This window comes from Bos taurus, chromosome 17 (genome assembly GCF_002263795.3).
Source record: "Bos taurus isolate L1 Dominette 01449 registration number 42190680 breed Hereford chromosome 17, ARS-UCD2.0, whole genome shotgun sequence".
In the NCBI taxonomy this organism is placed as follows: domain Eukaryota; kingdom Metazoa; phylum Chordata; class Mammalia; order Artiodactyla; family Bovidae; genus Bos; species Bos taurus.
Genome location: NC_037344.1, coordinates 34,656,362 through 34,683,985, shown reverse-complemented (window position 1 = coordinate 34,683,985; position 27,624 = coordinate 34,656,362). Strand labels below are relative to the sequence as shown.

The window sequence follows — 27,624 nt, the reverse complement described above, 5'->3', positions numbered from 1 at the left end:
CTTTTTTTTTTTTTTTTCTTCACACTTTCTCTTTTCCATGGCATTCGCTGTTATTTTCAGCTGGCTAATTTTCTGTTCATCAGATCCCACTTTATATGTCACTTATGAAAAGCTTTTCTTAACCATCCATTTAAACTCTGTGACTACCCTTTTAGCATATACCAGGCTTTATAGTAATTATATAACTGTGGAAGTATGCCTTTTTAAGGAAATATTCCATCAAGTCAGAAACTCAGTATGGACAAGTATTATTTTGTCCCTAGGAACTAGCATAGTGTGAACAGGCATTTAAACAACATTTAATAGATTGATTGATGTTTTGCAGATGACTTTGCCTTCTATTTTCCTGAAAGGCTAGAGTTTCTGATGTAACTCCCTGCTTTCCTGCGAGTCTTAAACTTATCTTTATCTGTTTACTCTCCTTCCCTGTCATTGCTTGGGAGGATAAATACTTAACTGAAATATAAAATGGAAAACATAAGTGTGATAGAAATAGAGGAATATGAACTATCTTTCAAGAAGTTTAGCACTGAGAAAGATGGGGAAATAATAGTAGAAATAATATCAAAGTAAGGTTGCTTTGAAGCATAGGGAGAAATGGGAAATATTTGTAGACTGAGGAAAAAATACAGATTCATGTTGATGTATGGCAGAGGCCATCACAGTATTGTAAAGTAATTATGCTCCAATTTAAATAAATAATTTTTTTAATAATATAATTAAAGCAGGAATAGCGAGAGACAACTGGTGAAGCAAGAGACCCCAAACATAAGGAGATAGGAAGGGGACGGCTTTGTTTTATCTCAGGGCAATGGACCAGCACTTCAGTATAGACTACTAGGCCATGCAGTGGCCTTGGTGTTTTGGCCTATTGCATTTCCAGTGAACATTCAGTTTTCTGGTAAGAGCATCTTAGTTTTTCTTGAGAAACAAGCCTTCTCCAGCTTTTGGTCCAGCTGACACTGTTTGCTTCTACTCTCTGATCCGTAACTAAAGAGATTATTTTTATGCTATGGATTTCCTTATCTTTTATTTTGGTGATTTCCATGTGTGTTTCATGGAGGTGCTTCAGGAGTTTAATATCTGATATTGCGTTCTTTTAAATGATTCTTTTTAAAGATTTTTTGAAAGGCTGATTAAAACCAAAATATACTCAAATGTATTAAATTATATCATATTGAAGATTATCAGATTATATTGCTAGTTATAGTTTCATATAAATCTGAGAAAACCATTTTTCTCACCATTTGTAAGCATATCATTGGATTTTGTTTTAAATGCTATTGATTAGGAAGGATTTGGTTCTATACTAACTTTTAAGAAAATTCTATCTGTATATGTGTGCTTTTGTAAATTTTTGTTATTCAGTCACCAGGTTGTGTCTGACTCTTAGCAACCGCATGAACTGCAGCACACCAGGCTTCCCTATCCTTCACTGTCTCCTTGAGTTTGCTCAGACTCATGTCCATTGAGTCACTAATGGTTAGCTCATCCTCTGTCGCCCCCTTGTCTTGCCCTCAGTCTTTCCCAGCATCAGGGTCTTTTCCAATGAGTTGGTTCTTTGCATCACGTAGCCAAAGTATTGGAAGTTCAGCTTCAGCACAGGTTCTTCCAATGAATATTCAAGGTTGATTTCCTTTAGGATTGAGTGGTTTGATCTCATTCTCCAAGGGACTCTCAAGAGTCTTCTCCAGCACCACAGTTCTAAAGTGTCAATTATTTGGTGCTCAGCCTTCTTTATGGTCCAACTTTCACATCCATACATGAATACTGGAAAAACCATAGCTTTGACTATATGGACTTTTGTCAGCAAAGTGATGTCTCTGCTTTTTTATACACTGTCTAGGTTTGTCAAAGCTATTCTTCTAAGGAGCAAGCATTCTGCTAAAGGCTTCCCTGGTGGCTCAGACAGTAAAGAATCTGCCTGCAACACAGGAGACCTGGGTTCCATCCCTGGGTCAGAAAGATCCCCTGGAGAAGGGAATGGCTACCCACTCCATTATTCTTGCCTGGAAAATTCCATGGACAGAAGAACTTGGCAGCCTACAGTCAATGGGGTTGCAAAGAGTCGAAGATGACTTGAGTGAATAACACTTTCATTTTTTGAAATATTCTTCTGGTATATTTGTATTCAAGGTATAACTCAAATAGGGTTCAAGGCATGTAATAGCTGCTCCTCATGGAGCATGTTCTCCAACAGAATGTGCTGTTCTCATTGCATAGGTACGATAATTGCCTAGTAACAACTGAATGGGTATCATGCAGCATCATATCATTTGAAGTCGTAAAAGTTGCTTCTCTGACTTATGTGTTTATGATAGTTATAAACACAGCTCTTATCCATTAGATAACATATATACCCTCCCTCTCTATATGCATGTTTGCATGTGTGTATGCATGTATGTGTGTGCTGTGTGTACGTATATATGCCACTGCTGAAAGGGATAAAAATACAAACTACTGATTTAATTAAGCAACTGTCCAATAACCTCATTGCACATCTACTGACCATTTCTTCTTAATTATCTCTACTTTCTGATCTGTAACTTTTTTGATAGTTGTTGACTACCATCAGCAACTACCCGTCAGAGTAACAACTCTGCTGTATTCCTGCCTATAGCAGGCTTTGGCTACACAAATAATAGTTGCCGTCTGTGATAAACAGTCACTTGGATCCTAATGATGATAGCTACATGTTTTTAAGGTAGTAAGATCATGTGCACTAACCTTAGGTTTAATTTTAATTTTATTAATTGGTGAAATCAGAAATCAGTTAGGAAAAACAAAGACAAAGTAAAACCTAAGGCTGATGATGCTTCAGGGAAATATACACATATTCCTCATGCCTTTAAAATGGACAAACTGGTTGCAATAGCAAACTGGCGTTAAGATTGTTTTTCTTGTTCAGTCGTGCAGTCGTGTCCAACTCTTAGAGACCCCATGGACTGCAGCACACCAGGCTTCCCTGTCCTTCACTATCTCCCGGAGTTTGCTTAAACTCATGTCCATTGAATTGTTAATGACATTAGGTATTAAGAGACCTAAAATGTTCATGCCTTTTAATCTAGTAATCTCACTTCTTGAAATAAATCCCAAGAAAGCAATTTAGAAAACAAATAGTTAAATCTTATCTCAGTGTTATGGTCGATAATACAGAATTATCCTGGTTCTGTGTACAAAAAACAAAAACAACAGAATCCCCCCCCAAAAATGCAAATTTATTTGGAAAAAATAATCTTTACCTGATAGTAACAAACAAAACCTATCTCTTTTTTGTGTTTGTATCAATAGATTACTTGTTTTCTCACTTTTCTTCTTCTTTTCCTCTTTCCTCTTCAATGTAGGTAGCATCCATCAACCTTCCTTTTACTTACATCTCTCTTCTCATGGTTGGCAATTTTAGTTGATCTCATGGTTTCTATTGTTTGTATGAGGATAACTCTGAAATCCAACATTTCAACCCTATTATCTTTCCAGAGTTCCATTTGTGACACATATTCGACTCCATGTGTGATGTTTATTCAATTGTTAATATATGCAACTCTGTATATCCCCCCAAAAGTCTTACTTTCTCTCCTACCAATCATTTTTACTGTGGTCTATATTCTTACCAATCCATCTTGAAATCTTTAGCTTCACATTCTCCTTCTGTCTTCCACTGCCTTCATAATCCTCAGCTGTAGACCTGCAGTATTTTTCTGGTGTGTCTTCATCATCTCCATGTGATTACTGTAGTTCAGGCTTGCCTTTTTTTGGTGGGGGGTAGGGTGCTTCCCTTTTCATACTGTTCATACTGTTCATGGGGTTCTCAAGGCAAGAATACTGAAGGGGTTTGCCATTCCCTTCTCCAGTGGACCACATTCTGTCAGATCTCTCCACCATGACCCGCCCGTCTTGGGTGGCCCCACAGGCGTGGCTTAGTTTCATTGAGTTAGACAACGCTGTGGTCCTGGTATGATTAGACTGACTAGTTTTCTGTGAGTATGGTTTCAGTGTGTCTGCCCTCTGATGCCCTCTTGCAACACCTACCATCTTACTTGGGTGTCTCTTACCTTGAGCATGGGGTATCTCTTCACGGCTGCTACAGCAAAGCACAGCTGCTGCTCCTTACCTTGGAGGAGGGGTATCTCCTCACCGCCGCCCTTCCTGACCTTCAACGTGGGATAGCTCCTGTACCCTCCTGTGCCCGCGCAGCCATGCATGGAGTGGGGTTGGTCCTCCCGGCCACTGCCCCTGGCCTCAGGTGTGGGGTTGGTCCTCCCGGCCACCGCCCCTGGCCTCGGGCTTAGGGTAGCTCCTCCCTGCTGCCGCTCCCTGCCTCAGGCGTGGGGGCGTGGGGTAGCTCCTCTCGGCCGCCGCCCCTGACCTTGTTCGCCAGGTAGCTCCTCTCGACCGCCGCCCCTGACCTCGGACATGGGTAGCTCCCGGCCAGCTGCCCCTGACCTCAGACTTGGGTAGCTCTTCTTGGCCGTTCCTGCGCCGTCGGAGCCTGGCACTCTTGGCCGCTGCCCCTGACCTCGGACATGGGGTAACTCCTCTTGGCTGCCGCCCTTCGGGCATGGGGTCCTCCTGGCTTCTGCCCCTGACCTCGGACGTGGGGTAGCTCCTCTCGTCCACGCTTAGTGCCCTGGTCACAGCCTCCGCCGCTGCTCTTAGTGCGCGGTCGCAGCTTCAGCCTCCGCAAGACCTTTTAGAATTAATACCGAAAAAAGATGTCCTTTTCATTATAGGGGACTGGAATGCAAAAGTAGGAAGTCAAGAAACACCTGGAGTAACAGGCAAATTTGGCCTTGGAATACAGAACGAAGCAGGGCAAAGACTAATAGAGTTTTGCCAAGAAAATGCACTGGTCATAGCAAACACCCTCTTCCAACCACACAAGAGAAGACTCTACACATGGACATTGCCAGATGGTCAACACCGAAATCAGATTGATTATATTCTTTGCAGCCAAAGATGGAGAAGCTCTATACAGTCAACCAAAACAAGACCAGGAGCTGACTGTGGCTCAGATCATGAACTCCTTATTGCCAAATTCAGACTTAAATTGAAGAAAGTAGGGAAAACCACTAGGCCATTCAGGTATGACCTAAATCAAATCCCTTATGATTATACAGTGGAAGTGAGAAATAGATCTAAGGGCCTAGATCTGATAGATAGAGTGCCTGATGAACTATGGACTGAGGTCGTGACATTGTACAGGAGACAGGGATCAAGGCCATCTCCATGGAAAAGAAATGCAAAAAAGCAAAATGGCTGTCTGGGGAGGCCTTACAAATATCTGTGAAAAGCAAAGGAGAAAAGGAAAGATATAAGCATCTGAATGCAGAGTTCCAAAGAATAGCAAGAAGAGATACGAAAGCCTTCCTCAGCGATCAGTGCAAATAAATAGAGGAAAACAATAGAATGGGAAAGACTAGAGAGCTCTTCAAGAAAATTAGAGATACCAAGGGCACATTTCATGCCAAGATGGGCTCAATAAAGGACAGAAATGGTATGGACCTAACAGATGCAGATATTAAGAAGAAGATATTAAGAAGAGGTGGCAAGAATACACAGAAGAACTGTACAAAAAAGATCTTCACGACCCAGATCATCACGATGGTGTGATCACTCACCTAGAGCCAGACATCCTGGAATGTGAAGTCAAGTGGGCCTTAGAAAGCATCACTACAAACAAAGCTAGTGGAGGTGATGGAATTCCAGTTGAGCTATTTCAAATCCTGAAAGATGATGCTGTGAAAGTGCTGCACTCGATATGCCAACAAATTTGGAAAACTCAGCAGAGGCCACAGGACTGGAAAAGGTCAGTTTTCATTCTAATCCCAAAGAAAGGCAATGCCAAAGAATGCTCAAACTACCTCACAATTGCACTCATCTCACACACTAGTAAAGTCATGCTCAAAATTCTCCAAGCCAGGCTTCAGCAATACGTGAACCGTGAACTTCCTGATGTTCCAGTTGGTTTTAGAAAAGGCAGAGGAACCAGAGATCAAATTGCCAACATCCACTGGATCATGGAAAAAGCAAGAGAATTCCAGAAAAACATCTACTTCTGCTTTATTGACTATGCCAAAGCCTTTGACTGTGTGGATCACGATAAACTGTGGAAAATTCTGAAAGAGATGGGAATACCAGACCACCTGACCTGCCTCTTGAGAAATCTGTATGCAGGTCAGGAAGCAACAGTTAGAACTAGACATGGAACAACAGACTGGTTCCAAATAGGAAAAGGAGTACGTCAAGGCTGTATATTACCACCCTGCTTATTTAACTTATATGCAGAGTACATCATGGGAGAAGGCAGTGGCAACCCACTCCAGTACTCTTGCCTGGAAAATCCCATGGATGGAGGAGCCTGGTGGGCTGCGGTCCATGGGGTCGCTAAGAGTTGGACACAACCGAGCGACTTCACTTTCACTTTTCACTTAAACGCGTTGGAGGAGGAAATGGCAACCCACTCCAGTGTTCTTGCCTGGAGAATCCCAGGGACGGGGGTAACCCCAGTGGGCTGCCATCTATGGGGTCACACAGAGTTGGACACGACTGAAGCGGCCTGGCAGAGTACATCATGAGAAACACTGGACTGGAAGAAACAACCTGGAATCAAGATTGCCAGGGGAAATATCAATAACCTCAGATATGCAGATGACACCACCCTTATGGCAGAAAGTGAAGAGGAACTAAAAAGCCTCTTGATGAAAGTGAAAGTGGAGAGTGAAAAAGTTGGCTTAAAGCTCAACATTCAGAAAACAAAGATCATGGCATCTGGTCCCATCACTTCATGGGAAATAGATGGCAAAACAGTGGAAACAGTGTCAGACTTTATTTTTTTGGGCTCCAAAATCACTGCAGATGGTGACTGCAGCCATGAAATTAAAAGACGCTTACTCCTTGGAAGGAAAGTTATGAGCAACCTAGATAGCATATTCAAAAGCAGAGACGTTACTTTGCCAACAAAGGTCCGTCTAGTCAAGGCTATGGTTTTTCCTGTGGTCATGTACGGATGTAAGAGTTGGACTGTGAAGAAGGCTGGGTGCCATAGAATTGATGCTTTTGAACTGTGGTGTTGGAGAAGACTCTTGAGAGTCCCTTGGACTGCAAGGAGATCCAACCAGTCCATTCTGAAGGAGATTAGCCCTGGGATTTCTTTGGAAGGAATGATGCTGAAGCTGAAACTCCAATACTTTGGCCACCTCATGCGAAGAGTTGACTCATTGGAAAAGATTCTGATGCTGGGAGGGATTGGAGGCAGGAGGAGAAGGGGACTACAGAGGATGAGATGTCTGGATGGCATCACTGAGTCGATGGACGTGAGTCTGGGTGAACTCCGGGAGTTGGTGATGGACAGGGAGGCCTGGCGTGCTGAGATTCACGAGGTCGCGAAGAGTCAGACACGACTGAGCGACTGAACTGAACTGAGGGTGCTTCCCTGGTCACTTAGCTGGTAAAGAATCTGCCTGCGATGCAGGAGACCCTGGTTTAATTCCTGGTCAGGAAGTTCCCCTGGAGAAGGGACAGGCTGCCCACTCCATTATTCTTGGGCTTTCCTGGTGGCTCTGCAGTGCGGCAGACGTGGATTTGATCCCTGGGTTGGAAAGATCCCCTGGAGCAAGCCAAGGCAACCCATTCCAGTATTCTGGCCTGGAGAATTCCATGGACTGTATAGTCCATGCACAAAGAATTGTACAGGCCTAAGCAACTTTAATTTTCGCTTTACTTTTTTTTTTAAAGAATGTTTGTGATAGATCTTTAATTGTTCTCTCTGAAGACACTCTCCTCTCCAGTGAATCTTGTCAGAGAAGTCTTTCTGAAGCACAGATCAAAGAATATTGCTTTCTAGATTAAAAACCTTCAAAGAATTCTTATGAATAAAGAGATTCTTGAGCTCCATCTAGTCTTCAGCGTTCTCCACTAGATGGCTTGAAGTTGCTTTTCCTTTTTTAGAAAGAAGAACTTTCTTTTCTTTTCTTTTTTGATTTCCCTCTCAAGTCTTTTTTTCTCTCATATTCTTCATGTTTCCTTCTGAGCCTTTCATAATTTTTTGGCTTCTACCTAACCATTTTCCTATTTTCATATTTATGGATCTCATCCCTGTTTCAAGAGTTGGCTCTCAGATTTACCTTCCAGCTGGGAATAATCTTTTCTTCCTGGGAACGCCCAAAGGATTTTTCTGTTTCTTTGTCATTGTGGTTAGTATACTTTGCATTGTACTATGGTTATTTATATGTGTGTTACTGATATTTGTTAAGTTCTTTAGGATCTGGATTTATGTCTCGTCTATTTCCTGTGGACTTTATATGATATGTAATGCATATTTATTAAGTACATAAACATAAAGAGCTCTCTTGTTTGGGGAACATTTTGGGAAGAACAAAATTTTGAGAATTCTTATTAATATACTGAAGGCAGAAAAGTTTATATGTTCCATAAGGACCTACAGAAGTGTATTTGAAAGTAATTTTGCTTTCAAGAAAAGAAATATAAGAAATTAGATATGTAGATTTGACCTTGAATCACTGATTCAAACTATTTTCAAACAGATGAAAGCTAGTTTTTAAAGGCATGTAGAATAGAATATAGACTTAACAGTATATTCAGTTGTTTAAACAGTTACTTATACAAGTAAGACTTGCAAGAAGTAACATTTTGGTTTTCTTTAGTATTTCTATAATACGCAGCTCACATTTTATAAACTCCTAGTTCTTAATCTTGTTGAGAATTTTTTAAGGAAATTATTGATTTTTAAATAGTTCTGTTTCCTTTCTTGTATACATATGTTTTAAATTTTTTGTTTGTTTTGCAGGTATCCTGGTCAGATATAGGAGGACTGGAAAATGTCAAGCTGAAACTGAAACAGGCTGTGGAATGGCCCTTGAAACATCCTGAGTCTTTCACCCAAATGGGTATTCAGCCACCCAAAGGAGTTCTTTTGTATGGGCCACCTGGATGCTCTAAAACAATGATCGCAAAGGCTTTGGCCAATGAGAGTGGACTGAATTTCCTGGCTATAAAGGTAGGGTTTAAGTTTATTAAATTGTTACTCTCTCTTCTAGCAGTCCACCCCCCCACCCCCCCCGACCCCCAATTCCTACCCTTAGGAGAGCATGGAAAGCCATCCTAAGGAGTAGTTGTTGTTTTTTTTTTTTTTGAGGTTAATGGCAATGTAATATAGGGAGATGAGAGATAAATAAATTAGTGCCTATAATCAGCAAATCATGGTTTTGTTTCTTGATTTTCAGTATTTCTTACACTCACCCATATGTAATAGAAAACAATTTTCTTTTTTTTCTACATTTTTAAATTGTACTAATCACTTTTGCTGAACCATGACTTAAATATGAATTTAATAAATTTAATATTTATAAACATATTATTTTAAAAGAACTCAGATACTTTATATGGAAAAAATAAAATTTTAATAAATATTTTTCTAGTCAGAAGGTATATATACATTGTTTATATTCTGAAACATACACACACATATTGTTTGTTCACTGCATGCTAAGTTGCTTCAGTTGTATCCGACTGTACAACCCCATGGACTCTAGCCTGCCATGCTTCTCTGTCCATGGGATTTCCCAGTCAAGAATACTGGAGTGGGTTGCCATGCCCTCCTCCAGGGTATGTATACACACACACACACACACACGTATGTATATAAAGCCTTAAATTCATCTCTTTAGACTTTATCACAGAAATACATATTTAAATATGTTAACCATCAAAGTCATTTAGAAAAAAAGGCACATGATAATTTATTTTGATGTTTTCAGGGAATTTTTTCATAATAAAATGTTTTATGTCTTAAAACCTCCTCCAGGGTATGTATACACACACACACACACACACACACACACACACACACACACACGTATGTATATAAAGCCTTAAATTCATCTCTGTAGACTTTATCACAGAAATACATATTTAAATTTGTTAACCATCAAAGTATTTAGAAAAAAGGCCCATGATTATTTTGATGTTGTCAGGGAAGTTTTTTCATAATAAAATGTTTTATGTCTTAAAACATTGAAATCATTGGCAGTTTCACAATTATTTTAGTATAAACATTTCAGAAGGTCAGTCTTTTATTAATACTTTACTGTTGATTCTTGAACAACCTAAGTTTGAACTATGTGGTTCCATTTATACACAAGTTTTTTTTTTTTTTAAAGTAAATACTATGATATTACATTATCTACAGCGGATTGAATTGGCAGATATGGGGGAACTGTGTATATGGAGTTATACTAAGTTATAATTAGATTGCACGGAGGATCAGAGCTCTCACCCCCTCATTTTTCAAGGATCAGCTGTACTTTTTGTGGAATGTTATTTAGATGTATTTAGGCTGTTTTCTTTTTAAGAATCAGTATCATTACAGTCACTAGTGTTTGCCTGTTTTTTTTTATCTTGTGGAAGATATTGGATATGGATTTGGGGAGGGGACCATTTTCACCATGATTAGTTATAACTCACAACCACAGTTTTAAGGGTTGCAGTTTTAAATGTTGGAGTAATGAGTGATTTTGAAATTTCCAGAGACATCTTGATTTCTCTTTAGTCCTTGTTCTCTTATCTTGTGGTAATGAACATGGCCATTTTACTGGCATTTCCTCCTTTTTTTTTTCCCCTGTCATCTTCATTTCTCTATGTTACCTTCCACAACTGTATAGTCATAATCTTTGAATTTTTCCTGTGTACTGGATACCTGAAACTTATTTAATGAGGACTTAGCTCACAGTTATTTACACTTGAATATCAAGGAAGAAAAAACATGTATATTTCCTTACAAATTAGAATCTCACTCTTTTGTGATTGAAGATAACAGTTGCTACCAGGACTGCTTTCTGGCCTACCCTAGGATTACTTAGAAATCTATTTATTACAATTTTTAACTATGAAACCTTTCATAACTTTATAGTTTCACTTTGGTCTTTTTTCATGCTGAGAAAATAGTAAAAAGATTTTTTGTAAGGTTTATCTTGGACACTGTTCATATAAAATAACCATGTGTTAACTTATAAATGCCTTTCATTAAGTATTTAATTATTTTAGGTCACATACACAAAAGATACATGACGTTAAGAAATTTTCTTCATAAGTTGAGTTTGTATTTTCTTAGGGAGGGTTACATATCCTACTTACTAATTTTTATGTAATGTGGACTTTCATTCATTATACAATTTCGTGTACTTTGAAGGTATTAATTTTTGAATCTGGGTGGAGGATATAGTTAATGAACAATGGATGTTCATTTACTGTTCTTTCAGATTTTCCTATCTGTTTAAAAATTACAAAAGAAAAAATTAAGAACACAAAAATAATTTGCTTTTCTATGCATTTTCATTAGTTCTTTCATCTTGGTTTGATTAATTTATGAGAAGAGTTAAAGTAGCTATGGGCTTCCCAGGTGGCGCTAGTGGTAAAGCACTTGCCTGCCAGTGCAGGAGACATAAGAGGTGTGGACTGGATCCCTGGTTCAGAAAGATCCACTGGAGGAGGACAGGGCAACCCACTCCAGTGTTCTTGCCTGGAGAATCCCCATGGACAGAGGAGCCTGGCAGGCTACAGTCCACAGGGTCGCACAGAGTTGAACACAACTGAAGCGACTTAGCACTCACAAAATAGCTGTATCATACAGTTTATGTATGAGGAAATCAGGTTAAAGAAGTTAGGGATTCATGTTGTATTCTTGCAAGTTTTATTTTCCTGTGAAAAAGTTGTCTTGTTTTCAACATAGATATTTGTTTTCTATGGGATTTAAATATTATAATTAAATTTGAACTTATTTCAATGACAAATCTTACACGTTTTGAAAGTGACCAGAAAAAAATAGATACTGGTATTGGGAGACCTAAGTGTTTTGGATATATGGGAAAGAATAAATTCCCTAACACTTTTTGCAGTGGTGATTACCTTTAATTTACAAGATAAAGACTTTTAAAACTTTAAATGTTTCTTTGTTAGTTTATGAAAGAACCCTTTAGCTCCCCCTGTGCATCTTTTCTAAACAGTGATTACAAGATTTATATTCTGCTCAGAGTTAAGTCTTCACCTTGGCTTGTGTGGGCTTTTAATATTCTTTGGCATCTCTATGTGTTTTTGTACAGACTGTAGCACTTGACATATGCTTAACTTTAGTTTGTCATCTGGGTCAATTACGTCAAAATATTTTCCAGTTGAAATTTCCTCTCTGCTTCTCTCTTGCTTTTTGTCTGGAGTGCTACAATAGATTAATTACCCTTGAATAGCTGGGCTATTTCACTTTATGAAGAACTGTTACTGATTCTGGAAGAAGGGGGGTTAGGCCTCTGACAGGGATTTTGGGCAAGTCCTTTATGAACAGTATTGGCAAGTACAAGAATATAATGAACCTAGTATATCCTTGAGTTTTGGAGGAAATTCTTTTCTGATACATCTCTCATAGAGGAATTGTCCAAAATATATCCCATTTTCAGGAAAACAAAAAAACCCACAACGCTGTATTTTATTGAAATCAGTGCACAATTCAGAATAATTACTATTGTCCATTTAACTAGATGCCCTACTATTCTGTTACCAAAGATACAAGTTAATCTGAACTGTATAAATTCCATGTCCATTTTTAAGCATTTTTTAAAAAATCGTGTAGGCTAGTGTATAAATCATAGAGCTTTCATGTTACAGATACTACATGGAAAACTGCATAGATTCCTCTTTTATATACAGAATGCTTTAAGATTAGTTTCTAGGATGACAAATAAGAATAATGATGTTTAAGAATGTGAACTGACTTTTCCAAGTCAAAGGAATGGTGATAGAACCGAAATTTGATCTCAGAACTTTCTGACTCCAGAGTCCAAACTCTGAATCACTGTATAATATAATCTTCCTTTTTTTTTTTTTTTTTAACAAAACTAGTGTCCAGTACTCTTCTTCATTAATTACACCAAGTTACTAGAAAAGATAGTTCAGGCAGTTTCTATAGGGCAGGTTCAGAGACATGGAAAGACATTTCTGGGACCTAGTTTAAAAAATAATTTTGCTTCTCAAGGGCAAAGAAAACTGAGGAAAATAGCATAACTTTGGAGTCGAAGTTGGTTGAATTGATAAGAAAGGGTAAGCACTGCCAAAGAAACAGGAATCTGATAAATTAAATGGAAGTTCAGGAGCAAAGACTACAGGTTGAATAATGTAAAGCTTGAAATTTACTCATTAGTATATAATTTGTGCCCTTGAAATTGAGTGTGTTACAATGAAAAGAGCATGAAGCTGGGATTCAGATAGCTTTGGTTCAGTTTCTAATACTAGCACTTTTTAGGTCTATAGCCTTAACAAGTTCTCTAAGACTTAGTTTTTTCATCTGTATAGGCCTTTGGAGAGAATTATATTAAAACCATAAATGAAAAAGTTTTAGAGGGCCTAACTACTTAACTCCTGCATATAGTTATGACTTCCTTACTGAGGATTCAATGTGGAAAGGAGGGAAGTGAAGAGTTACTTGGTAGTGGAGAAACCTGCCTCAGCCAGGTGATCATGGTTAACATCATTAGGATTAGTCATGTTGTTAGTATATACCCTTGTATGTATGATGTGATGAGAATGGTACTTTATTCCCAAGGTCTTCCTCCCAAACACTCATAACCCATGTTTACCTATGAGAAAAACAGCAGGCAAACCCAAATTGAAGGACATTAATTCTGTAAAATACCTGACCACTACTCCTGAAACTGAGTTGCATCCAACTCTTTCGACCCCATGGGCTGTAGCCTGCCAGGCTCCTCTGTCCATGGAATTCTCCAGGCAAGAATACTGGAGTGGGTTGCCATTTCCTTCTCCAGGAGATCTTCCCAACCCAGGGATTGAACCCAGGTCTCCTGCATTGCAGGCAGATTCTTTGCCAACTGAGCTATGAGGGAAGCCCCTGAAACTGTCAGGGTCATCAAAAATAGGGAAAGTCTGAGAAACTGTCACAGCCAGGAGGAGCCCAAGAAGACAGGAGAGTGAAATATACTGTTGTGGTTTCCTGGGTGAGATCCTGGAACAGAAAAGGACGTTAGGTAGAAATTGAGGAACTCTGAATAAACTGTGGACTTCAATTAATAGTAATACGTCATTATTCTTTCACTGGTTGTAACAAATACACCGTATTAATAATATATGATAAAAATAGGAGAAAGAGTATGTATTGGGGTAGGAGTGAATATATGGAAAGTCTTGGTACTGTATGCTCAATTCTTCTGTAAACCTTGGATGAGTGCTCAGTCATGTCTGATTCTTTGCTGCCCCATGGACTGTAGCCCGACAGGATCCTCTGTCCAAAGGATTTTCCAGGCAAGAATACTGGAGTGCCATTTTCTCCTCCAGGGGATCTTTCCGACCCAGGGATCAAACCCATGTCTCCTGCATTGCAGGCAGATTCTTTACCGCTGAGCCATCAGGGAAGACCTCTGTAAACCTTAAACTTAACCAAAAGAAAAAGAAAAATCTGTGAATTTATTTAAGTATTAAGGTCAGTATCACAGATCGAGCCATATTATGACCTGAGTATAACTGAAGTTTAAAAGGCCAGCTCAGATTTCTGTATTGTGCCATACATGACGGGTGGAATGCAGGGAAAGAAAAGAATCATGGGGAGATTGTCAATTCCTTGGGTGAGGGCTTTGGAGGAGACCTGTTCATCACTCTCCTGTTCATGTTCCCCAAATTAGCGGAAAGTTACTGAGAAAAGCCCTTAGGAGGTTGGCTGAAGAAAACTGGGTTTGGGGCTGCTATGAGCTTGGCTATTTGAGTTCTCCGTTGAAGCCATTAAAGGTATGTTGGTTCTGGCCCCAGACCCAGACCCCAACATTATAAAGAACACTTGCCTTTAGTGTTTTAGTTACATTTTTCCTTTTACCTTGGGTGCAGATTCTAATTGAGTCTCACCAGTAACTATGTCCAGTTCCATGCCTTTTGTGGACCCTAAGTCTTTATTCTCTTTCTACAGGTTTTTATTGCTATTTGTGTTCATCTAGAGTCTGAAACCATTTGTTTCTTCTTAACTTCTGTTAGAGTTGTTTGTTTTTTTTTTTTTTAATTTAAAATCTCTGTTATGTCTCCAAACAGTGTTGTCTTATGTGCCCCATACTCTTTAAGTTGACAATTACTGACATCAGAGTTAAAGACATATACTTAGTTTTAGTAATGTTTAATGCTATTAGGGAATAACTAATAGTTCTCTATTTTTCTTAGGACAGATAGAATAGTTACTCTGCCATGGTCAGAATCACAAAGTTATGTAGGAGTTAGATTGAATTTGCTTAAATTTAGTGTTATTTGTACACTATATATGCTGCCATGTTAAAGCTGAGATACATATTAAAACCATATATGTTAATAAATTATTTTTTTTTAGTTGAGTTTGTATCAAATTGATGTCTTGACATGAAAGTATTCTATAACATTTGGCTAAAAGTAAAAACAAAAAAATGACAATATATATACAAGAAATAAAACCTTTAGTATTTGGAATCCAAAAAGACCTAGAGAAATATAAAAGAAAAGAATGTTTTTACATTTCCAGGAAAGAGAAATAGAATATTTAATAGAAAACTTTGTTATTGTATTAGTTTAATTTTTTACCTGTGGATTTCAGTTGAGAGAGATTGATTATTTTTTCCTTCTTTTAAGTCTCCTTTGAATGAAATTTAATTCATGTCTATAACACTTAAACTATTTGTAAATATTTTACTTTTGTAGCAACAACTCAGATATATATTAAGCACCTTCTGTGTGTCAGGCACTGTACATGGTAAATGAAGTCGTTAGAAGGGCTTCTTGCTACCTACCAAAACTCATAATTCCGTGAGAATAAACAAATGAAGTAGCAAAATGATTAGCATTTTGAATCTTGATGATTAATTGTATGTGAGAAATGAGAAAGAAGTTAAAGGTGATTAAAATTTTACTTTTAATGACTGGCAGGTCATTAAAACTACACTAACTCTAGGAAGAGTTAGCGGATGAGGAGGAAAAGTAGGTTCGAGGTGGGAAAGCAGGTACCCATTTGGGATTTAGACTTGTGGAGTTTGAAATGCCTTTAGAACAGGATGACAGAGGTGTCTAAAAGGGTGTTGAACACAAATTTGTAGCTGAAGGGGGCTTCCCTATAGCTCAAACAGTAAAGAATCAGCCTGGAATGCAGGAGACCCTGGTTCAATCAAGGTGGGGAAGAGCCTCTGGACAAGGGAATGACAGTCCACTCCAGTATTCTTGCCTGGAAAACTCCACGGGCAGAGAAACCTGACGGGCTGCAGTCCATGGGGTTGCCAAGAGTCAGACATGACTGAGTGACTAACACTACTACTTCTACTCCTTGTAGCTCAAGAGAATGGTCATTTCTAGGGATGAAAAAATGGAAATTGAGACCTCACGTTTAAGATGCTGTACAGTAGTCAGTAAAGAAGATTGACAGCGTTGAGAGTGATCGATAATAATATAAGGGATTTTTCTGGGGCCAGGGAGTGTGCGTAGGAACACTATAGCTAGCTGAATTGTAGTCAGCATGGTGCCCACATTGTTAAGTTCTAAAGAAATGTGTCCTTTTCTTTTCTTGAATGAATGAATTGTGGGGAAGGTTTGTGTTATAATTTTTGAGAAAACAGTTTGGATTCTATTTCCTTCCTTGCCAGCCGCTGTCACTTTTTTAGGTTTTTTCACTAATCCAGGCATTTCTTGCCTAGTACCTAATGCCAGTTTTCAAACTCTTTGAAGTTCCTTCCCAAAGTGGCCTTTTTTGTGTGCTAGTGCTGTACTTTTTATTAATTTTCAAGATCCTTTACTCACATTTCTATATGTAATTCTACCTCATGTGAGTTTGGGTTTTTATGAGCTTATTCCATAACATTTAACCATAGTTAACACTTGGGTTAACTTGCCTTCCCTAGACATTTTGGAATTTATAAAAGCTGGATATGAATTGTAAAAGCCAAAAGTAACAGGCAGGTGTCAGACACATTTAAAAGCCCTTGAGAAGACTGGGAAAAAAACCCAGTAGTGATTAAAGGGGCAAAATTGCAAGAGCATAAGGGGCAAAATTGCAAGAGCATAATCTATGACTGGAGAAGGCAATGGCACCCCACTCCAGTACTCTTGCCTGGAAAATCCCATGGACGGAGGAGCCTGGTAGGCTGCAGTCCATGGGGTTGCTAAGAGTCGGACACTACTGAGCGACTTCACTTTCACTTTTCACTTTCATGCATTGGAGAAGGAAATGGCAACCCACTCCAGTGTTCTTGCCTGGAGAATCCCAGGGACGGGGAAGCCTGGTGGGCTGCCGTCTATGGGGTCGCACAGAGTTGGACACGACTGACGTGACTTAGCAGCAGCAGCAATCTATGACTACTGTACTTGAATTTGTGACTGGAATGGTGGAAAACACTAAAACAAAGAGATAAGTCAGGTTAGTTTCCACTAGATTAATAGAACAGTTGGACATATGTTTATATGTATTTGTGTTATTTTTGTTGTTTTATAAACTTAAGCACTTGAAATCTTTATCATGGAAAAATTAAAACTAACACCCCAATTTATGGTACTTTTGGTGGGTTTATTGATCACCCTTATCAATGAGGCACTTTTCTAACCAGGTGAAATGTGGCAGGACTATCATAACATAGTTATTTTGGCAAGTAAAACTAGAATAGAAATAACCTTATCTAGTTTTATCAGTCTTATCTATTTTAGAGATTTATTATTCCTTTTTTTGTTTATGAGCAAATGTGAGATTCTATATGTATCTAACCCTTGTAAGTAGATACTATTGGTCTCTCAAAATTAGTTATCAATAAAATTCTTTTTTTCAAAGTAACCTATGCTCAGTTCAGTTCAGTTGTTCAGTCATGACCAACTCTTTGTGACCCCATGGACTGCAACATTCCAGGCTTCCCTGCCCATCACCAACTCCTGGAGCTTGTTTAAACTCGTGTCCATCGAGTCGGTGATGCCTTCTAACCATCTCATCCTCTGTACTCCCCTTCTCCTCCCACCTTCAATCTTTCCCAGCATAAGGTTCTTATCAAAGAAGTCATTCTTGGCATCAGGTGGCCAAAGTATTGGAGTTTCAGTTTCAGCATCAGTCCTACCAATGAATATTTAGGACTGATTTCCTTTAGGATGGACTGGTTGGATCTCCTTGCAGTCTAAGGGACTCTCAAGAATGTTCTCCAACACCACAGTTCAAAGGCATCAATTCTTCAGCACTCAGCCTTCTTTATAGTCCAACTTTCATATCCATACATGACTACTGGAAAACCCATAGCTTTGACTAGATAGACTTGTGTTGGCAGAGTAATGTCTCTGCTTTTTAATATGCTGTCTAGGTTGGTCATAGCTTTTTTTCCAAGGAGCAAGCATCTTTTAATTTTTTTGCGGCAGTCAGCATCTGCAGTGATTTTAGAGCCAAAAAATATAAAGTCTCTCGCTGTGTCCATTATTTCCTTCTATTTTCCATGAAATGATGGGACCAGATGCCATGATCTTAGTTTTCTGAACTTTTTCACTCCTCTGTCACTCTCATCAAGAGACTCTTTAGTTCTTCTTCACTTTCTGCCATAAGGGTGGTGTCGTCTACATATCTGAGGTTATTGATATTTCTCCTGGCAATTCTTCAATTGTCCTTCAATACTTATTATCAATTAATAATTTATTGGAAGTTAGTGACAAAGGTTATTCATATTTCTCTTGGCGATCTTGATTACAGCTTGGGCTTTATGCAGTCCGGCATTTCACATGATGTACTCTGCATATAAGTTAAATAAGCAGGGTGACAATATACAGCCTTGATGTACTCCTTTCCATGTTTGGAACCAGTCTGTGTTCCATGTCCAGTACTAACTGTTGCTTCTTGACCTGCATACAGATTTCTCAGGAAACAGGTCAAGTGGTCTGGCATTCCCATCTCTTGAAGAATTTTCCACGGTTTGTTGTTATTCACATGGTCAAAGGCTTTGGCATAGTCAATAAAGCAGAAGTGGATGTGTTTGGGTGAACTCCGGGAGTTGGTGATGGACAGGGAGGCCTGGCGTGCTGCAATTCATGGCGTTGCAAAGAGTCGGACACGACTGAGCGACTGAACTGAACTGAACTGAACTGAAGATGTGTTTCTGGAACTCTCTTGCTTTTTCAATGATCCAGTAGATGTTGGCAATTTGATCTCTTGTTCCTCTGCCTTTTCTAAATCTAGCTTGAACATCTGGAAGTTCACGGTTCATGTACTGTTGAGATCTAGCTTGAAGAATTGTGAGCATTATTTTGCTAGCATTTGAGATGAGTGCATCCAGTTGTGGATGTGACTGGCGATAGAAGTAAAGCCTAATACTGTAAAGAACAATATTGCATAGGAAGCTCGAATGTTAGGTCCATGAATCAGGGCAAATTGGAAATGGTCAAACAGGAGATGGCAAGAGTGAACATAGGCATTTTAGGAATCAGTGAACTGAAATTAACTGGAATGGGTGAATTTAACTCAGATGACCATTATATCTCCTACTGTGGGCAAGAATCCCTTAGAAGAAATAGAGTAGCCATCACAGTCAACAAGAGAGTCCGAAATGCAGTACTTGGATGCAATCATAGCAAACACCCTCTTCCAACAATACAAGAGACGACTCTACACATCAACGTCACCAGATGGTCAGTACTGAAATCAGATTGAATATATTCTTTGCAGTCAAAAATGAAGAAACTCTATACAGTCAGCAAAAACAAGACTGGGAACTGACTGTGACTCAGGTCATAAACTCCTTATTGCCAAATTCAGACTTAAATTGAAGAAAGTAGGGAAAACCACTAGACCATTCAGGTATGACCTAAATCAAATCCCTTACGATTATTCAGTGGAAGTGACAAATAGATTCAAGGGATTAGGTCTGACAGACAAAGTGCCTGAAGAACTATGGACAGAGGTTCATGACAGTGTACAAGAGGCAGTGATCAAGACCATCCCCAAGAAAAAGAAATGCAAAAAGGCAAAATGGTTGTCTGAGGAGGCCTTACAAATAGCTGCAAAAGAAAAGAAGCAAAAGGCAAAGGAGAAAAGGAAAGATATACCCATTTGAATGCAGAGTTCCAAAGAATACCAGGGAGAGATAAGAAAGCCTTCCTCAGTGATCAATGCAAAGATATAGAGGAAAACAATGGAATGGGAAAGACTAGAGATCTCTTGAAGAAAATTAGAGATACCAAGGGAACATTTCATGCAAAGATGGGCACAGTAAAGGAAAGAAATGGTATGAATGTAACAGAAGCAGCAGATATTAAGAAAAGGTGGCAAGAATACACAGAAGAACTATTCAAAAAAGATCTTCATGATCTAGATAACCATGATGGTGTGATCACTCTTCTAGAGCCAGACATCCTGGAATGTGAAGTCAAATGGGCCTTAGGAAGCATCACTACGAACAAAGCTAGTGGAGGTGGTGAAATTCTAATTGAGCTATTTCAAATCTTAAAAGATGATGTTGTGAATGTGCTGCACTCAGCATGCCAGCAAATTTGGTAAACTCAGCAGTGGCCACAGGACTGGAAAAGATCAGTTTTCATTCCAATCCCAAAGAAAGGCAGTGCCAAAGAATGTTCAAACTAAGCCACGCTAGCAGCTATTTATTGAAAATTAGACTTTGCCCTTGCCACCTGATCTCTTCCAACAAAAACCTTTGAATTTGAATTGCTGCTATTGTGTCTAGTCTTAAGAGGACATTTCCTTTTTTATTTATTTTTTTCTTTTTAGAACTTGAAAATCAGAGGACATACGGTTTTTAGAAAGTGTAGTATTAGTATTCTGGAAACTCAAATCCTCTATTTTCTGTCATTTAGTTTGTCTAGGACTTTTGGTATTTCACTTAATTTCTTTTGCTTTGTTTTCCTCAGGCTTTAAGTGAGATAGCTTAGAGTAAATGATTCTCCTGAAGTTCTTTCACTAATAAAATTCTGTGAGTAGCTCACATAATGTTTGTATTCTAATCTGTTGCTTATCTTTTTTGCTTATTGGTGGCTAACCATTTGGGGCATTTTCTCTAATTGTCAGCATAACGATTAAGAGGCTTCAATATCTGTTCTGTCATCTACTAAGTTGTGTGACTAAGTTGTGTAAATTACTTAACCTTTTTTTCACTTCAATATTTTTTTCTCTAAAATTATGATAAGAGTATTCGCCTCAAAGGTGTGTTGTAAGCAGTTAGGGGGATAATGCATATTAAGCATTTAGCAGTATTTCGTAAAATTTGCTGTCGCTAGTTGCTATTTTCTTCTGTTTTTAATAATTGGATGTATGCTGCTGCTGCTGCTGCTAAGTCGCTTCAGTAGTGTCTGACTCCGTGCGACCCCATAGACAGCCTCCTACCAGGCTCCTCTGTCTCTGGGATTCTCCAGGCAAGAACACTGGAGTGGGTTGCCATTTCCTTCTCCAATGCATAAAAGTGAAAAGTGAAAGTGAAGTCGCTCAGTCGCATCTGACTCTGCGAGGCCCCGTGGACTGCAGCCCCCCAGGCTCCTCCGTCCATGGATTTTCCAGGCAAGAGTACTGGAGTGGGGTGCCATTGCCTTCTCTGCAGTGATGTATATTTGACCTCAAATAGAACAAAAAGTATAGCAGCACAGCTTATGATCCCTTAAGTTTTCTGTTAGTGTTAAAATGTATTTATCTTTGAAACTGAATTTAATCTTTTACAGTTTGTTGTACAAGAAAATAAGAAATTTTTGACAGTTGGAACTTCAAATTCAAAATTACCTTCCTTAGTGATGATGACTTCATAAAGAATTTTGGATTCAGCCAGCTACATAGTAAAAAGATCATACATGATGACCAAGTGGCTTTCTCCTAGGGATGCAAGGATTTTTCAGTATTTGCAAATAAATTGGTGTGATACACTATATTAATAAATTGAAAGATAAAAACCATATGATTATCTCAGTAGATGCAGAGAAAGCCTTTGACAAAATTCAACACCGATTTATGATAAAAACTGTCCAGAAAGCAGGCATAGAAGAAACATACTTCAACATAAAAGCCATATATGGCAAAACCACAGCAAACATTACCCTCAATGGCAAAAAATGGAAAGTATTTCCTCTAAAATCAGGAACAAAACAAGGGTGCCCACTCTCACCACTACTATTCAACATAGTTTTGGAAGTCCTAGCTGTAGCAATCAGAGAAGAAAAAGCAGTAAAAGGAATCCAGATTCGAAAAGAAGTAAAACTCTTCACTGTTTGAAGATGACATGATCCTCTACATAGAAAACCCTAAAGAAGCCACCAAAAAATTACTGCTGCTAAGTCGCTTCAGTCGTGTCTGACTCTGTGCAACCCCATAGATGGCAGCCCACCAGGCTCCCCCGTCCCTGGGATTCTCCAGGCAAGAACACTGGAGTGGGTTGCCATTTCCTTCTCCAATGCATGAAAGTGAAAAGTGAAAGTGAAGTCGCTCAGTTGTGTCCGACTCTTCACGACCCCATGGACTGCAGCCTACCAGGCTCCTCCGTCCATGGGATTTTCCAGGCAAGAGTACTGGAGTGGGTGCCATTGCTTTCCCCCCCACCCCAAAAAAAATTACTAGAGCTAATCAATAAATATAGTAAAGTTGCAGGATATAAAATTAATACACAGAATTCCTTTGCATTCCTATGCACTAACAATGAGAATACAGAAAGAGAAAGTAAGGAAACAACCCCATTCACCATTGCAACAAAAAGAATAAAATGCTTAGGAATCAGTTTACCTAAAGAAACAAAACACCTGTGTATAGAAAACTATAATAAAGACCTGTATGTAGAAAACACGGATGATAGAAATCAAAGATGACACAAATAGACAGACCAGATATACTATGTTCATGGATTGGGAGAATCTATGTAGTGAAAATGAGTATATTACCCAAAGCAATCTATAGATTCAGCTCAATCCCTATGAAGCTACCAATGGTATGTTTCACAGAACTAGAGCAAATAATTTCACAATTTGTATGAAGACACAAAAAAACCTTGAATAGCCAAAGTAATATTGAGAAAGAAGTATGGAACTGGAGGCATCAACCTGCTTGACTTCAGACTATACTACAAAGCTACAGTTATCAAGACAGTATGGTACTGGCACAAAGACAGAAATATAGATCAATGGAACAAAATAGAAAGCCCAGAGATAAATCCACGCACCTATGGGCACCTTATCTTTGACAAGGTAGGCAAAGATATACAGTGGAGAAAAGACAATCTCTTTAACAAATGGCGCTGGGAAAACTGGTCAACCACCTATAAAAGAATGAAACTAGACACTTTCTAACACCATACACAAAAATAAACTCAAAACGGATTAAAGATCTAAATGTAAGACCAGAAACTGTAAAACTCTTAGAGGAAAACATAAGTAGAACATTCTCTGGCATAAATCACAGTAAGATCCTCTATGCCCCACCTCCCAGAGTAATGGAAATGAAAACTAAAGGGACCTAATTAAAAGCTTTTGCACAACGAAGGAAATTATGAGCAAGGTGAAAAAACAGTCTTCAGAATGGGAGAAAACAATAGCAAATTAAGTAACTGACAAAGAATTAATCTTAAAAATATACTAGCAGCTCATGCAGCTCAATACCAGAAAAATAAACAACCCAATCAAAAAATGGGCCAAAGAACTAAACCTGACATTTCTCCAAAGAAGACATAAAGATGGCTAACAAACACATGAATAGATGCTCATCATCACTCATTATCAGAGAAATGCAAATCAAAACCACAATGAGGTACCATCTCACACCAGTCAGAATGACTGCCATCAAAACGTCTACAAACAATAAATGCTGGAGTGAGTGTGGAGAAAAGGGAACCTTCTTACACTGTTGGTGGGAATGCAAACTAGTACAGCTACAATGGAGAACAGTGTGGAGATTTCTTAAAAATCTTGAAATAGAACTGCCATACGACCCAGCAATCCCACTGCTAGGCATATACACTGAGGAAGCCAGAATTGAAAGAGACACATGTACCCCAATATTCATTGCAGCACTATTTACAATAACTAGGACATGGAGGCAACCTAAATGTCCATTGGCAGAAGAATGGATAAGGATGTTGTTGTACATATACACAATGGATTATTCCTTAGTTATGAAAAAGAATGCATTTGAGTCAGTTCTAATGAGGTGAGTGACACTGGAGCCTATTATACAGAGTGAAGAAGTCAGAAAGAGAAACACCAATATAGTATATTAACACATATGTATGGAATTCAGAAAGATGGTAACAACGACACTGTATGCAGGACAGCATAAGAGACACAGATGTAAAGAATAGACTTGGAAAAAAAAAAAAAAAGAATAGACTTGGAATATGTGGGAGAGGTCGAGAGTGGGACAATTGGATAGAATAACATTGAAACATGTATGTTACATATGTAAAATAGATGACCAGTGCAAGTTTGATGGATGAAGCAGGGCACTCAAAGCTGGTGCTCTGGGACAACCCAGAGGAATGGGGTAGAGAGAGAGGTGGGAGGGGGTTCAGGATGGGGAGATACATGTATATCCATGGCTGATTCGTGTTGATTTATGACAAAAACCACCACAGTATTGTAAAGTAATTAGCCTTCAATTTAAATAAATAAATTAATTTTTTTAAGTCATGCAAAAAATAGAATTTTGGGTTCAGGTAACATGTCAGTTCAGCTAGTGGCATTGCATTTTTAGGTCAGGCATCCAGATATAATTCCTTAACATGTACTGTACAAAATCACATGTTTTCTAGAGTCCTTACAGAACTTTTCATTACTACTGTGACCTGTTAGTAATAATTGAATTATTCTAACCCAGATTTTCTTCTCAGTGCTAACTTCCTAGGTTTGATTTTCAAATTGGTTTGATTTTTGTTTTTGTTTTTTTCCTTTTGCTTTTGGAGGAAAAAAGCAGTCTTTCTTATCCACAGAGTTTTCTGTAGCCTACCTCTAGGTAGTGGTGGAATGAGCCTTCACTGGGTCATTAAGTGAAGGCTTAATGGTTAAGGCTTAAAGGTTAAGGCTATAGGCCATATTTTCACATTTTCAACAAAGTATTTATTGTCTGTTTGCTTGGACATCAGATTTTTAAAACAAGTTAATCTGTCTGTTATCAGTAGCAGCATATTGTATTCTCATGTCATGAAATGATCGTAGTCTTGTTCCAGCACTGATATTCAAGTCATCTTTTAGAGTCAGCTCTATGGAGATCAGTAATCATTTCTCCAAATTATCTAACTACTTTCCTTTAGTTAAAGCCAGATAATTAGAGGGCAATATATATATGCATTAAGTATATTGCTTACTTAAAAAAATGGCTTCACTGGATTACTATTTTATGTTACACTATTGACTTTTATGGAGAGTTGCTGCAAGAACAATAACAGTAATACAGAGTTTGCGTGATAATGATTAAAAATAATAATATTGGAAACAGATAATGTCATTGATTACATGATTCCCATTCCTTTTTTTGAGAATTATCATAGAGTCATAAAAAGAATAGCCCTGAGATCTTGCTTCTTGTCAGAGAGCCGTGCTGATCTAGTACTAGACTGTTCTGTCTTCAGTGCCTAGCACCATGTTTGTTACATAGTAAAAGTATGGATGGATGTGTGGGTGGATGATTAAGATGTTTAACTATCATGTTTAGTCACAGATACTATATACTGATGTGCAGTTTTTAGAATACAAAATGGCTTTAATTTTTGAAGCATAAATAACACCCAATAAAAATAAGCATGCAAGAGGAACTAATTTAATGAAAAGCAGATTTTTTTTTCTCTTTTTTTATGTGTGTATTTTCTCTTTTTTTTAGACATAATCATGTAACTGGATTTATAAAGATGCTGAACAGTTGTTTTCTTTTCATGCAGGGGCCTGAATTAATGAACAAGTATGTTGGTGAATCTGAAAGAGCAGTTAGAGAGGTAAGATTATGCCTTAAAGTGGAACTCTGCATAGGAGAACCACACTTCTGTCCTCTAGTTTCCATTTTGTATGGGGTTACAGATTTAGAATTTCCAAATCTAAATTCTAGTGGTATATTTTTTTCTTCAGGCAAATATTATTTTTAAATGTAATTTTGGTTATCTACAATACATAGTCTTTGTTTTTAAACATCATAATATTTCTAGCCTCTAGTTTTAGCAAATATATTTTTTTAACAACTGTCAGCATCTCATTAAAAAAAAAAAAGGATATGTTTATACTTAACAACTAACACATGATGTTAAAATGAGATTTAAATCCTTTAAACCAGGTAGTCCTTTAAATCAGAGAAGCTTATTAGTATATGAAAATTTCAATGTACTCTCCTTATTTTATTTACTTTACCTTTGACTAGTGATTTAGAAAATGCATCCCCCTTCTCTCTTAAATTTTAAAGTTAGTGATTGGCCTGCTGATTACTTCATACTGCTAAAGCTGCACAATTGGGAAATTCATGCAAAATCAAGGCACTGAAGTGGGGTAAACTATAGCAGTTTGGCCATAAGTTTTGGCTCTCCTAAACAAAGGCTGGCCTGCCTCACATGGGCATCGTGTATCTTCCCAGATGCTGTTCAAGGACAGAAATACATAAAGAGCAGTGGAATGGATTGTCTCCATTTATGAAATATGTGGGTACCAACCAAGAGTATTAGAGATTGGAATACTTTGTTTTGCATCTGAGAAAAAGTTTTAAGTTACTTTTTGTTTCTTTTTTCTCTTTGAAATATAGATGATGGTGACCATATAAAATATTAACTGATAATGATAGCACCCTTGTTGATTAAAAATATGAAAAAGGTGGTGCTTATTAATACTAATGTTTTGGTAACTATTGTGTATTTTTATGGTCATCATAATTGTGACCAGAAAATGAGGGCCTGGTCACACAAATTTGTGCCAGTTAACACAAATTTGAATTTCTTTCTGCCTGTACTGACTTTTTCTAGCCCATTTCTGCATATTGCCCCATGGCTGTCCAGCCAGTCTTTGATTTTGATAGCCTGATTGACTTCTGGTCTATCCAATCTATTCTCTTCCAAGTGTTAACTATGTTTTTCCATATAGTCTTCAGAGAAATGAGCAAGGCATATGACTTTTAGGTTTATGGGTATTTTATATGCTAAACTTTGGCTGATTTTATACATTATTATTTTTCTTTTAAACTTGTGTTTATGATAGATAATAATAACTGTCATTTACTGAGCTGTTACCATGTTCCAGGCATTATACTAAATGTGTTGCCATCTTTTTAAATTCAGTTCTTAAACTTTTGAGGCCGGCATTTATCATAATCTCCATTTTTAGAGATATGGAACTTGAAGTTTAGAGAAGTAAAGTTATCTGCTGAAAATCACACAGTTACTAAATGGCAGAGGCGGGATTTTAACTGAGATTGTCTGATTACTTAAGCCAAATTGTCTCCTACACACCTTTAAGAATATGTATTGATGTCTTGTCTGTTTGCAAGTAAGCACCATGATAGAAGGTATTTTACATCCATTATGAAGTGTGAATACATCTGTTACAGGTTGTATACAAAGTGATTGAGCTGGTTGACTGGTACATAATTGATTTGGTTCTAATAGTTTTCAAACTAAAACCAGTAATGGAGTTTTCTGAAGTTTG

At 38.1% G+C, this 27,624-nt stretch overlaps 1 protein-coding gene across 7 annotated transcripts in view; it reads left to right on the top strand.

Annotated features, from left to right (window-relative positions):
* Positions 1–27,624, top strand: part of SPATA5 (spermatogenesis associated 5) — a 331,976-nt gene that overhangs the window by 63,105 nt on the left and 241,247 nt on the right. For all 7 annotated transcript variants that reach the window (XM_002694399.6, XM_024977592.2, XM_024977591.2 and 4 more), the window contains exons 11-12: positions 8,807–9,016; positions 25,884–25,937. In XM_002694399.6, coding sequence (XP_002694445.5) covers positions 8,807–9,016; positions 25,884–25,937 — 264 coding nt within the window. The remainder of the gene's footprint in view (positions 1–8,806; positions 9,017–25,883; positions 25,938–27,624) is intronic.